This window comes from Typopeltis vanoorti, chromosome 19, assembly GCF_054136105.1.
Source record: "Typopeltis vanoorti isolate ZY-2024b chromosome 19, IOZ_Tvanoo_1.0, whole genome shotgun sequence".
Taxonomy (NCBI): Eukaryota; Metazoa; Arthropoda; class Arachnida; order Uropygi; family Thelyphonidae; genus Typopeltis; species Typopeltis vanoorti.
In genome coordinates, this window is record NC_143567.1 from 103,441,902 (window position 1) to 103,455,743 (window position 13,842).

Genomic DNA, 13,842 nt, shown 5'->3' on the forward strand with positions numbered 1-13,842 from the left:
ACAAATGCTTGGATATGAACTTCGACCTACGCTTGCACAATGCAATCCTTGTGATAAGGGACTTGTCTTGATAGAAGAGTCAAAATCTATCAGGCCACATTTTGGGTTAAGGAATTTCTTTTTGTTTTTATTAATTTTACATTTTTTTTTATTTTTAATATATACTTCTTAATCAGTAAATCGTGATCCAGAAACCAAACATGGAAGTTTTCCCAGCCACTTGAGACCAATAATAAGGAGATGAAATTCATTTCCCACCTAAACATGATTAACAGAATCTATTGTTCTGAAATCTGCAAGTATAGGATGCAGTAGTATTTTTATTTAGTTAGTTTCATTTTATTTATTTTTTTTTTTGTATAGTGATGACATCCGCAAATGTTCTGCCTAAAAGAGACAAGTTACAAGGGGGAAAAAAGTCTCAGGTTTCCAAATTTGGAGAGTAGTGTCGCATATGAATTAATAATAGTCAGTTTTTGAAGCGAAATTCCTGTGCAAGGAAAAAGTGAGCAGGAGCATTGTAGTGGTGGTAGAGAAACTAGTTTCCAATGCTGCATTGTTCGGGTTGTTTTCACTGCACGTTTTACGAAGAACGTCTCTTATATATGCTTATGATATAAATGACAAGTTAAATACTATTTTTTATAAATATTAGGATATTTATCAGAGGAAAGGTTCGAATTCGAGAAAGACTGAGAAACTGCCTTTCTCGTCGCTTCATTTCATAGAGGGAGATTACAACAATGACTTTTTCTAAAATCAGTTGGCAGTGAGGCTCCACCTTTGCCACTCACCACAGTGCGATCTCCAGTTAAGGTCAGTGCGATCTAATGGCTAATATTCATAAAGAAAGAACAAATCGTATTGCAGAGAACTGCCATCATTTAGAGTTCCTAATCTTAACTTGTTTAATCACATGTACTTATGTGTTTTGGGTTCGATTTTTCTCTGTTGATGAAGAGAAAAATGGAATTTCCCTGCTCCAAAGATCGACAGATCTACGCACTCCAGAGCTGGCTAAGAAAAAAAAAAAGAAGTCTTGAAAAGGTTTCTGGTGTTGGTGGAAATAATTGAACGTATAATTTTTTTCCGTAGATCCAGTCATCATGAACGTTACTATGAGACTTGGTGTCTTAAATTTAACTAGTTGATTGGTTTAACCAAATACTTTTTTTTTTGAAGTTAAAAAGGCTAATATTTACTATTTATTGTGAGAGCCCGAGTAAATTTATCTTTCATGAATTATGAAAGTATAAGTTTGTTTTTGTACTTAGCAAGATTTTTGTTTGTTTATCCAAATGAAGCCAACGCAATAATCTCAATACTTAAAAAAAAAAAAAAATCGTTTCGACACTCGTAAAAGATATCAACTTTAAAAACTGTCAGCATCAGCAGATTTCAATTTAATGCCCATCATAACAAGAGTTACTTTCCACAGTACTCTTGGGAGAAGTCAATACTGTCTTTGAAGTATATTAATACTATTTTGTTTTCTTCAAAACGATTTTTTATTCTTTAATATACATATTCAGGATTGAAATAACTTATTAATTTTGAGTTGAATGGCTTGTCTTAATAAACACGTTCATATTTATAAATTAGAATCTCCATAAAAAGTACTTTCAATATCACAAGACTTCAAAACGTAACCGTAAAGACGTGATGAACGAAAATGCAAAGCGATTTCAACTAAATATGCAAAGTAAGCAAAATTTACATTTTGCTTTTGCTAAAGGGAAGATGATATCAACATTCACTGCAGAGAAGTATTCAAAATCCAAGTAGCAAATATATCGTTTTATCCCACAAGCAGCCCTGAGAATATACAGTGGTCGGACAAAAAGATCGGAGCGAATAACCTGCCCTTTGTAGGTGACTCCAATATGCGACACATATTTTCGTTGTGAGTAGGATAAGGAATCTAAATGGGATGCCAAGTTAAAACCGGAATCAGGAGTTACAGTATCATAAACGAGATTGAAGTACACGAGAAAATAGGAACCTGGATTAGCGACCATAATAAAAAACTGGGATAAGAAAGTGCTAATTAAAACTCTACAAGAAGCCCATCCAAGATCTGCTGCTGTACAAGACCTACTCGTATAATAACCAACCTGAAGGTTGGTTATTATACGAGTAGGTATAATATCTTTTGCAACTGAAGGAGGTTTCATTCCGAGGTTGGTACATCACATTGTTGTACACCCTCTGTCCAAAAAGAAACCGAACTTTTCCAAAATAGAAAAAACTAGTGGCGCCACCTGTAGTACCTTTTTTGTTGTCGACATTCATTAGTGTTGTTTCAACTGTTTATGACATTTGTTTCATTAGAAGCAGAGTTATAGTGCCAAGAGTGAGCGTGCGTTTTAACCAACGGTCGGTCTTAACGATATTCATGCTGTACGAGACGAATTCTCGCTATCAATCGCTTTAAAATTTCGAGATAAAACTCACCATTGATCGTTTGTCCAGGCGGAACGAATTCTTTGTGAATAATGCCCTTGGAATCGTAGAAACAAATGAGCATTGTCTTTACTTTTGACTTCTTCAAGCGATTTTTTTTCGGATGCCCCTCTTCTGGTGGTCTCCACTCAGCACTCAGGCGATTTGTTTCGGGCTCATACTCAAACCACCACGTTTCGTCACCAGTAACGTTTCAAGGAAGGTCTGTGTCCTTACGAGTGGTTTTAATGAGGTCCTTGCAGTGTTCAATTCGATTCATTTTTTGGTTGTCGGTCAACTTTTGGGGAACAAATCGCGAATTCAATTTACGAAGGTCCAAACTCTCGGTCAAAATGTTGTGCACAGTTGGTTTTGAAATCCCCAATTCATATTCAATCAATCTCACGGACGATTTCGGGTTTTCTTTGATGAAATCATGCACTTTTTGGATGTTAACTTTGCTCAGTCCCGTTTTTGGAGGGCCCGGCTTTTCGTTGTCCTCAAGCGTCTCACGACCACTTTTGAAATCGCTTAAACCACTCGTAAACTTGAGTACGGGATAAGCATTCATAACCGTATGATTTTTGAAGCATTTGATGCGTTTCGGTAAAACGTTTACCAAGTTTAACACAATAGCCAATTGCAGCTCTCTGTTTGAAACTCGTTTTCCGACCATTCGTCAAAACACACTGTCACTCTTGGCACCATAACTCGGCTTCTAATGAAACAAATGTCATAAACAGCTGACACAACACTAATGAAGGTTGCCGCTTTCGACAATAAAAAGATACAACAGGTAGCGCCACTAGTTTCTTCTATTTTCGAAAAGTTCGGTTTCTTTGTGGACAGAGGGTCTACAATTAGAAAGTGTCACATAGGTTGAAAAAAGGAAGCACTGATCTTGTCTCCCATGTTCCTTTAGATATTTGTCCAATGGCATATTAACTCGAATTAGCTTGGTTTCTGAGAAAGCTAATTTTGTTAACGATAGTATTAACCGCTTCGCTCCCCATGGTCTGCCACTTCTGTCAATCAGCGTGTTCTCCTATCGAGTTGTCTGTTTTACAGAAGGTAAGGGGCGGGAGGAGGTCTTATACTGTAGTGGTACGTTTTTATTTCTCAAAAACAGACAACCTGGCTATAAACCACACTCAACGGACATAACACATTTGTCGGCTTTTGTTACTTTTACCATAGTATGAAGCAACCCAATCTACAAATGAATTCCCGTCCCACAGCCCAATTCCTAATCGCATCCACAACATTAATATGAATAACGTATCATTTCCGATATCCATGCGGTTAGTCTAGTGACTGTGCGCTTCGCAACCATATGCCTGGGAAGGGAGCGTCCTGAGTTCGATTCTCGTTGCTGACGTGAGCAGCTTAAGGATCTTCCTCAGCATAGCCAAGTTAGCGGGTCTTGGGCGTGGATTGTAAGGGTTTTTTTCGCTAGTTTATCTGGGGTTTTTCCTCCGGCAAGCAGGCAAACTGGCCTTGAAAACATAATGCTTCTATAGACATTTAGAAGTACAGACTTCTACAGTAGAAACTGTAGACATATAAAAAATATTATAACCTAGTAGGAACCTTTCGGAATGTTTATAATTAGAATTCATTAATTGTTCGCTTATAAGTGTCGGTAAAATAACAGAAGAAAGGTCGGCACTGCATGAAAAGCACTGTAGACATCAACACATGTTTTAACATGAAAAATGGAAGAGACTGTTTGTATAAACGATGCTGTTGTTGTTTCGTGGGAGGAGTTCACGCTACAAGACAGAGGAATAAACGTCGACAATTTTGTGTCAGACATACGCCCTCACAAAAGTTCCGCCTTACGTAAGTGTGACCATTTTCTGGAAGCTTGTCAAGCACGCATCATTTTGATACGGGAGTGGACGACAGCTAACACTGTTCAACTGTCTGGTATTGCAAAGCTATAATTAGCAAACTAAAAGGGAAATTAATTATCTCCAAAGAACACACTTTCACACTTAAGGAACTCCTTTGGTTTGGCCTTATTACAACTCAAATCTTGGCACCAAACATGCTTTTCCCATTAGCAGGTTTCAAGAATATATGCGGATGTCTGAAATTGCTTCCAAATATCGGAAGTGATATTTGCTTATTTGCTGGCATGCGCCAAGCAAGAATATAAGACAACGAATACTTACACAAATTTAATGGCCATCCATCTCATCCGTTATTTGACCGCTTCTTGCTGTTTGGCCAATGTAATTTAGGTAATATTGTAATTATCAGCACTTCACATTCGTGAAGAATGCGGACAATTATAATATTAGCAACAACATATTGGATGATGCAGATGATATTTGGAAACATTTCAATCTAAAAGGCTTTTTTTAAAAAAAATGAAGCTTATAGATAGAATGTTTTTAAAATTTGTAATGTATTTTTTTTTTTTTTGATTTTTAATATATTTCTATGAAGGACAATTGCACACAATCCAAACATCAACAGTGCAAACTACATCGGCGTTAAAACATTGTAAAGAGTCTGTACAACGTCGACGAGTCCGTGATATGCAGAGACAAATCACATTAAAACGTTTCTTTAATATTTTGATTGGATGGTTGCGTGTGGGTGTGGCGAAAGCTTAGGAAACGCTGTATGTCCAAACACATAATATGAAGTATGGAAGCAAAGATAGAATGATCTGTGACCTGGTATGGATTCAGAATTTTAAGTGAATCTTCTGGATAATGCGATGACTCCTATATTTTTAACAAAGCAATGCGCAGTGTCTTATTGTGAAATGATTGAGGTGATGTGAAAAAAGTTTACTGACCTATATAGAGTCTGCATTTACCCATCAAAATAAAACACCTTTGAGAAGAAATGAAACCATGGGTGTGTGGCCACACTAGTGCATCTAACAAGTACATGGAGTAGATGTCACGTTGAAGGCAGGAAAATTTCGAAATATCTGAGAGGTAAGGTAAAGTATTATTGTAATTATTATTATTATTATTAGCAGTAGTAGTAGTAGTAATACACATACCGGCAGCTGAATTAGAAACTTTTGTTTTACGTACAGGTGCACCAGCGTGAGTTCTTCGATCGATTGTCTTGAAATGCGGGTTAAAATCAGAGTTTCCAGAAAGGAGGGTGCCTTACTCGCTCGTGCAAAAGAACGACTAATTCCACAACCGGCTGAAAAATGTCCTGGAAAAATCTGAGATGTTTTAAAATAGAAATACAACTTGGGGGAGGAGGAAATATGGATGGCTGACTTACAACTGCCGTAAATAACAAAACGAAGACAATCTTAGATGAAATCAGTATTATTCAATGTTCTAAAACATATTTGTTAAATTATAGCATGGTTTGTTGATCAGGTTGTAAGGTTTTAAATGATGAATGAACACCTCCGCTAACTCAAAATTCCTGTAATCTATGAGTAGAATTGAACTTTGATCTTTCTTCGGGTGGTCTAGCGCTGTGGGTGCGAAAGTCACTTCCACTGAGCTGTATATACAGTCTCTGATGAGTCTGTAATATACAGCTCATATGAACATCCAGAGAAAATTTCCTTGGGCGAGTAAATATATCTCAAAAGGAATCGAACGCATCTTCTAAACCAATTGGAAAGAATCTAAATCTCAACTATTGTCAAAAACGTATTCATAATGGAAATGAATATAGAAATATTTAATTTTGCTGACTAACCTTTTAAAATATATTTTTTATAAATGTTAAAAAAAAAATAATAATAATCACCTAGAAAAGTGTCATCCCACTAACTGATTCAAGGCAAATATGCCACTAAACTGTAAAGAGTAAGTGATTAAATCTTATTGTGATAATACGTAAATTTGAGATAGTGTATATCTCAAAACTTACTTTGCGAAAAAAAGTTCAGTGTGATTTCTTTTAAGAAAGATCTTGATTCCTGTCCCTCTATAATCCATAAACATCCATAACACATGCTGGATAAAAATTTCCATATTCTCGTATTTGAGAATCGGTGGACCACCATAGAGTTTCTGATTTATGTATGTCTGTGTATGAGAGTGGCTCGAGAAAGAATTGGAAAATATTCATCAAAATATACTGCATCCGCCTCCTCCTCCTCCAATTCCAGGTACTTGGAATGCAAATCCACAGCGACAGATTCTAATCGAATTACAAGATTGGGTTACAAGTGCTCGTGTGCGAAAAGTCGCCCAATACGATATTATGGTATTAGATAGATGGTCATAAATCAATGTGTTTGTCAGTTTGTGTGATTGTAAATATTTGAAGAAATGAAAACGAATTTCACTTCTCAATGAATAAAATCCATTTCAAAATTTATGAACCCGGAAAAGAAACATTCTGATTGCTCTCGGGATTCAAGCTTATAAACTTGAAAAAGAGCTGCCAAACTTTGAAATAAAATCTCACGTAAATTAAAAATGAGTTAGAAATCCAACACGAATAAATTCTTTGCACATTCTTTTTCTTCTTTATTCAAATAGAGTAAATATCCAGCGTTTAAGTTAGGCATTCTTAAATGAACACGAAAAAGATTTTCGAGACATCCGTTTTTTTCTTTCTTCCTTCCTTTTATTTCGACTGCTACTAAGAAACACTTCTAGAATTACCAAACAACATAAATTACGCCCTCTGGTTAAAGAACACACCAACAAACCCTGTCAAGTTGACACTCACTGACAGCTAGGTTGTTCCGTGTTTGCTCTCCCATTCTTCCAACTGCTAGAAACTCGATCGTAGCAGGACTGTCAGCCCTCTACGTAAGATCAACACTAATGATGTGTGCCCCGCTCATTGCACTGATACTAATTAAGCCATCGATGGACAAGATGTCGAGGGGCAGTCGTCCTTTGTTTGACCTCTTCGTGACTGTTTTTTGATCGATTAACGGAAGTAGGATGAGCGGAAACAAAGAAACCCTGTTCTGAGGACGGAAGAGTCTAAATGTAAAGAAAACTGTTTGTATGCAAATTGAGTGTCGTTTTAAGAATCTGCTGTATTGCTCATTATACGCAGAATAATTACAAAAAAAAAAAAAAGAAAAGAAAGAAAGATATTTGCTATAAAAGTAGGTAAGAATTCTTAAATGTGGAAGTACAAATTATGAAAAATTTAATTTATTTACCATAGACTTTTTAATAGAATTATCTCGCAAAAAATATTTGTAAAAAAAATAATAATAATTACACGTTGCCACTGATGTTAAACAAAAATTCATTATACTTAATGATAAAAGGGATAAAAAAATTGCTTTCTGCATATTTAGAGGGTCTGAGAAAATAAAAATTCCATCCTAATTTTATCCACATTGTTTACATATAAAGCGAAAGAAATACATGAAAATATAGGACGAATAAAGAAGCTTAGTTATATAAATGAAAAAGTAAATCATCTAAATAAAACCATCTAAATAAAACAAACAAAAGATATATCTTTGTTGGGCCTATCTTTTCGTTACACAATCCTTTATCAGTAATATGAATAAGGACAGAGCAACGTTTATTACCTTTATCAGCCTTATTCAGTCAATCTTCAACCTTATCAATTTATTATCCTTTATTTATTTATCAGTTTATTATTGTGTTTTTATTTGTCATTAGTTTATTATCCTATTTTTCTTTATCATCAGAAGTTTCTATATTCTACCAACAACTTCGTATTAATATCAATAAACAATTACAAGTTGTGTAAAATTTTAATATATTGGGAAAGAGAGCGCTAGTTACACGATCATTGAGAAAAAAAGAATCGTGTAACCAACGCCCTCTTTAAAATGTTTTTAATTTGTTTATATGTGAAAATTCAAATGCTGAATAAAGTATTTCTCTAGAAATTATGAGTTTATTATGAATTTATTATCCTTCACAATAAAATTGATGAGAATTAAAAAAGAGCTATTCAGAATATTTACTCTTATATTATTATATAAGATGATTATATAATCTTTATAATACATTATATTATAAATATATAATAATATAATATATAATATATAATACATTTTTGGTGCGGAAAAATGCTGAGCATTTTTTTAAATAATCAAATCAAATGCTGGTATTTGAAAACAATAATTTTAAATATAAAATTCCCTTATCAATACATTAAAAAAAAAAAACACGTATGTTTTATAAAGTTATAAAATATTTATGAAACAATTTTATAAAATACTTCAAAAATTGTACCACAATTGCACTTTTTTTATTATTTTTAGTATTAAAATGTTTTTAAGCGTTTTAGAAAATTTTCAAAAATAGCAATTTTTTAAATAATTTTTAAACACAGAAATGTTTAATCGGAATAAAAACACAATTCAAAATGCTTTTTTGTTATGAAGCATTGCATTAAAAATAATGCGTACTGTATTAGCTTATTATTACATTAGAATTTATTTTAAAATATTTAGTCAAGATATCGTATACCATTAAGATAATTGCAGGTAATAATAACCAACTTTCAAAATGAGAAATCAGTAACAAATCTACATCTTTTAATATAATATTTTAAGATTATTATTTTAAGATAATAATCTTTTAAGATTACTATTTCCACAAAATTATATGTGATATTTAATCTAATATATACCAACTTGAAATTGAAAGAAAGCAGCAAATTGGTAAGAAAATATTTAATTATTGCGAACATGCCAGTTTATATGAACTAAATAAAAATTATGAAATAAACAAAAGACACCATTTCGTTATTGCTAACACATAGATGGCGCTTTCTCTATATTCTTCCAACAACTTCGTATTAATATTAATAAACAATTACAAGTTGTGTAAAATTTTAATACATTGGGAAAGAAGGCGCTAGTTACACGATCATTAAGAAAAAATGATCGTGTAACCAGCGCCCTCTTTAAAATGTTTTTAACATTTTTATATGTGAAAATTCAAATACTGAATAAAGTATTTTTCTAGAAATTATGAGTTTGATTTTATTTAAGTTCATTTCAAAAAATATTTTTAGAGATGCAGAATTTTATAGCCATGACAATGTTTGTTGGGCATAATTATATTTTTAGAATCCCAATAATGGATAATAATTATTATTTTTTTAGAAGAAAACAATTGGGACAATACGTTCTTTTGATATTTAATTTTTGCCAATATGTAATTCTGATTTTCGTTTGTTATAAACTGTAATTCTGATATTTAATTTTTGATAATGTAATTTTGATGTTTCATTTTTTTTTTTATTTTCATATAATTTAATAAAAACAATTCTGAACATTATAGTTGCTTTGAATATATATTATACTTCATAAACATTATCAGAATAATTAGGGATTCGTATTACATTTCCAGACTTACACATTCTCCGTGATCAATGGTGAGTAAAGGGTACACAGACATTTGTCAATATTTACACATTCATCATGAAGTACACACACACTTTGCCAAACATTTGCATTGCATTCCACAGAAATGCATAATAACTGTCAAACACATCAGCGAACAGTGTAATCTATCAAAGCTAAAATGTAATTATCGACTTGTTTTATAAAGGACAATTTATATCCTCAATGCATCACCTAAAATCAAAACAACTGAGCTACATGATGTACGTAAAGAAATATAAAATATAAAATTTCAAAAATAAAAAAAAGTCGGTAATTGCGACAATGTTAAAAGAGCAAACACAATTAGCTCACCTGAGGAGATGGCCGTCTCTTCGGCCAGAGTTTTGCCATGGTGAGTCTTCATACCTATAAGCCTTCCGGATGAGAGGGGCACAGGAACAACTTAATTTGTTTCCCATGTTGTCCTTTCTTCCGGTCACACACTAGCTTCACAGTTGCTCATAATGGAGTTTTGTTGCCCTGGCAACAAAGACTCGTAAGAGAACTGATGGGGCCATTACCTACAAAGTGCATAAGAGATTCGCATTAGTTCGCAACATTATGTAAACAATACATAATATATACGTTTATTATGGTGCAATGCGACATCAGACCTGTACAAGAAAACTGTTGCCAATATTTTGGAACCTTCATGTACGTTCTCAATATACATTTACTATTATTGTTATCCTTAGATAATATTTCAAAATTCCTGCGGTTCACCACAGACAGTTTCATAACTCACTTTTTTTCATTTATATAAATCTGACAATTATACTTTTCTTTTTCAGGTTCATTTTTGATTCTTACATATAAATGTAACCAATTATTATGCATTCTTTTGTTCCTACTAAATTTACTCAAAATACGTCACTTGTTTGAATTTGCACCAGAAGATGGCGCAAGTACTGCCAACGTTGGAAACAATGGCCTGCGTTTATTGATAAGCCAATGATTCTTACGTTGTCAAGTATCGAAGACAAAATATTTGGAAAGACTGGTTTGCCATCTAATATGGGAAACGAGACTTCCAAAGATGTATTCTAAGTTGTTTATAAAAATTATTTAAAAGCTTACTGAACAAAATTAACAAGACTTTTTCTCCCAGAGTATAATTTGTAATCGAAATATAGTACGTATGTGACCTTCAGCCTGACAGTAATAATTTTTAACTCTAAAATTTCGAAAATATAAAGAAAAAGAACTTGGTAAATTTAACTATAATTGATCTCATAGTTTTGTGCTCTTATAATTTTCCTAACGTAGTATATACATACACATAAAGACGTGGTAATGGAGTAGCCCAGGATTTATTTCTTGATCTTCGATATGGACAATTACGGGGGTTAGCTATAGCCAAAAGATAAGGAGTCTATTAGGCTACATCAGACATGGCAATTGGCACAGAACCGCTCACTCACTCATCATCAGGAGAGATGGTCTTTACCCGTGAATCCTCGATTAAGTGAATTATCAGGTGTAGTAGATGACTATGTCACTTCTCCCACACACACACACACACACACACACACACACACACACACACACACACACACACACACACACACACACACACACACACACACACACACACACACACACACACACACACACACACACAAAGTAACAAAAGGTGATACATCGGCAGGACAGCCAACCATATTATCAGGGCTTTTAACAATACAAGGAGGGCCGGTAGACAATAGATGCATTGTCCAGATATGTCATATAATGTCAACCACGACCTAAGCTAAAGTACAGATAGGAGATTAAAGGGTGGACGACTATGTAAGAATGTTTTGACCTAGATTACAGATAAAAAAAGAGAAATAAATAAAATAGTAGAAGGGCACACGATGGATCAGTTAGATCGGAGTTCCAAAATATTTGCAAAGAATATCTTATAACACAATGCTGATGATTATATCCTCTTATTTATAATAATCACATATCCCTAAAAGGTTACTTATTATAATCTATAATTCGACGAGTATAAATTTGGGAGAGAATAAAGATGTCTACAAAAAATATTTTAATTAATTAATAATTATCAGAAATTAAGGAAAAATTGTTTATACTGAATTTTCCTCTTTAGTAGAAACATATTCGACTTGGGGTCGTTGTTTTTCTTTGCTACAAATTAGATTTGAGAAGATTATGCAGTTGACAGACAGACAGAACACAGACTCTTACTGGTTTAGTTGACTAATCGAGCCAGCCAACCACAACTATATTCGCGTACGTGAAACATCATGTAGTACAAGATGTAGAAATCCCACTGGAGCAGTGCAAAGTGCATTAACAAGTGATGTGTCCATTAAGAAGAGTCTTGTGTCTGGTTAAAATCTTTCAAGAAAAATAACAACACATCTTTTGATTTAAAAAAAAAGTGTGGTATTTTACAAATAAGACGTAGTGGTGGTTATATTGTCAGCATACATAAAAATGAAAATTCACAATTCTGTTCTCTCCTTCTCTCTCTCTCTATATATATATATATTTAAAACAATAATTAATTTCAATAAGGTAATTATTTTAAACAAAAAAATGATCTTGGTTTTCTGTTTGAATATGAATAAAAATATCAGTGGCTCGGACTCAAAATAAGAACGCTACAGTCAGGAATAAGACTAAAACACACATTTAAGTGAACGTGGGTGGATAAATCATATAATTTAAAAAACTTGGCATCGCTACGCCCAATGGGAAAGGACCAATCCATAGTTTCTATATATTTTCAGTGAGTTCGTCTTTCCATGTTTTTTTTCCCTTCCTCTCAATTGAGCTTCTGGTATTCCATTTTAAATATTTTAATTTAATTCTTTTCTTTTTAAATTTTATTTCGTGTGTTATCATTCAAACCTTATTTGAAATCTGTCAATTGCGCAGCAATCTTCGTTGATTTTTTTTAAAGTTTTGTCGTTAGTAATATTCCTACTTTCTTTCACTTAGTTGATGATGAGATTGCACGACAATTCTCAGACAGAGACATACATAAAGATATTATTTGTGGAGCAACAGCGACATTTTTAGTATTCATATAGTAAGAGGGTGCTGAAAAGTTATGATATTCACTATGAAAGAATTGAGGTAGAACCATCTAGAAAAATAACACATTATTACAATTTAATGAAACATGGGGGGGTTAAAGGGTTTGTAAGGTATGTTCTTTTTGTGGTTATATCAGCTGCTTTAATATCAGGTTTGTTCTAGGTGTTTATCAGAACTTTCCCCTTATAATAAAATATATGATAGTTTGGTACCGAATCCACAGATGGCAACATTGATGCATGTAAACGAGTTGCCCAATATAAATATATAATTTATAGTCTAATCAAGTGAAAACATTTCCAATAATTCATTTTATTGTTTCATATTTTGAAATACATAATATAATTTTCTTTTTTTCATATATATATATTCATATATACTGTATATTCTTCTATCGTACTTTGTAATTTTTCATATAGTTTTCGATTATTTTTTCATGCATTCTTCGATCATATCTGTTTAACTATTTTTCGTTTGTTTCATCATATTATTTTAATTTTTTTCATTTTTAGTCGTGTCTTCCGTTCCAGCAATTCTTAAATCATTTCGGTTTTTTTTTTTTTGTTGTTTCACTGTTTTATTTCAGTGCTTTTAATTTTTTTCTCCTTATTGTTTACATATTCTCGATTCATTCTTTTTTTTTTCTCTTGACTTGTTTTCGAACCTCCCTCCATCACCAAGGCTATCAGAAACCGGGGATTCATCTCGTAATCTTTTTAAGATAACAGGGCCATCTTAAATAGAGGACTCGTGACATGATTTATATTTTCCAATAAAGCCTATCCTAACCTCTCTCTCTCTCTCTCTCTCTCTAGCTATGTAAACACAAATTGTGACTTTGCAACGTTTTCGTACACCCACGTGTGTTATTTAATATCCTCTTTTCGACGTTTCACGGTTTGAGGTGTCAATCAACCGCGGCTAACATGCAAGAAATTGTCGTGAACGTGTTAACTGACGAATAAAACCCCAGTGTGATAAAATAATGAATAAGAATCAACCGGAAG

At 33.2% G+C, this 13,842-nt stretch overlaps 1 protein-coding gene across 1 annotated transcript in view; it reads right to left on the minus strand.

The window, feature by feature from the left end:
* LOC150096409 (protein still life, isoform SIF type 1-like) overlaps nt 1-10,203 on the minus strand; it is a 479,324-nt gene extending 469,121 nt beyond the window's left edge. Inside the window, exon 1 of the mRNA XM_090409055.1 lies at nt 10,097-10,203. Coding sequence (XP_090265181.1) covers nt 10,097-10,203 — 107 coding nt within the window. The remainder of the gene's footprint in view (nt 1-10,096) is intronic.
* Between the last annotated feature and the right edge of the window lie 3,639 nt (nt 10,204-13,842).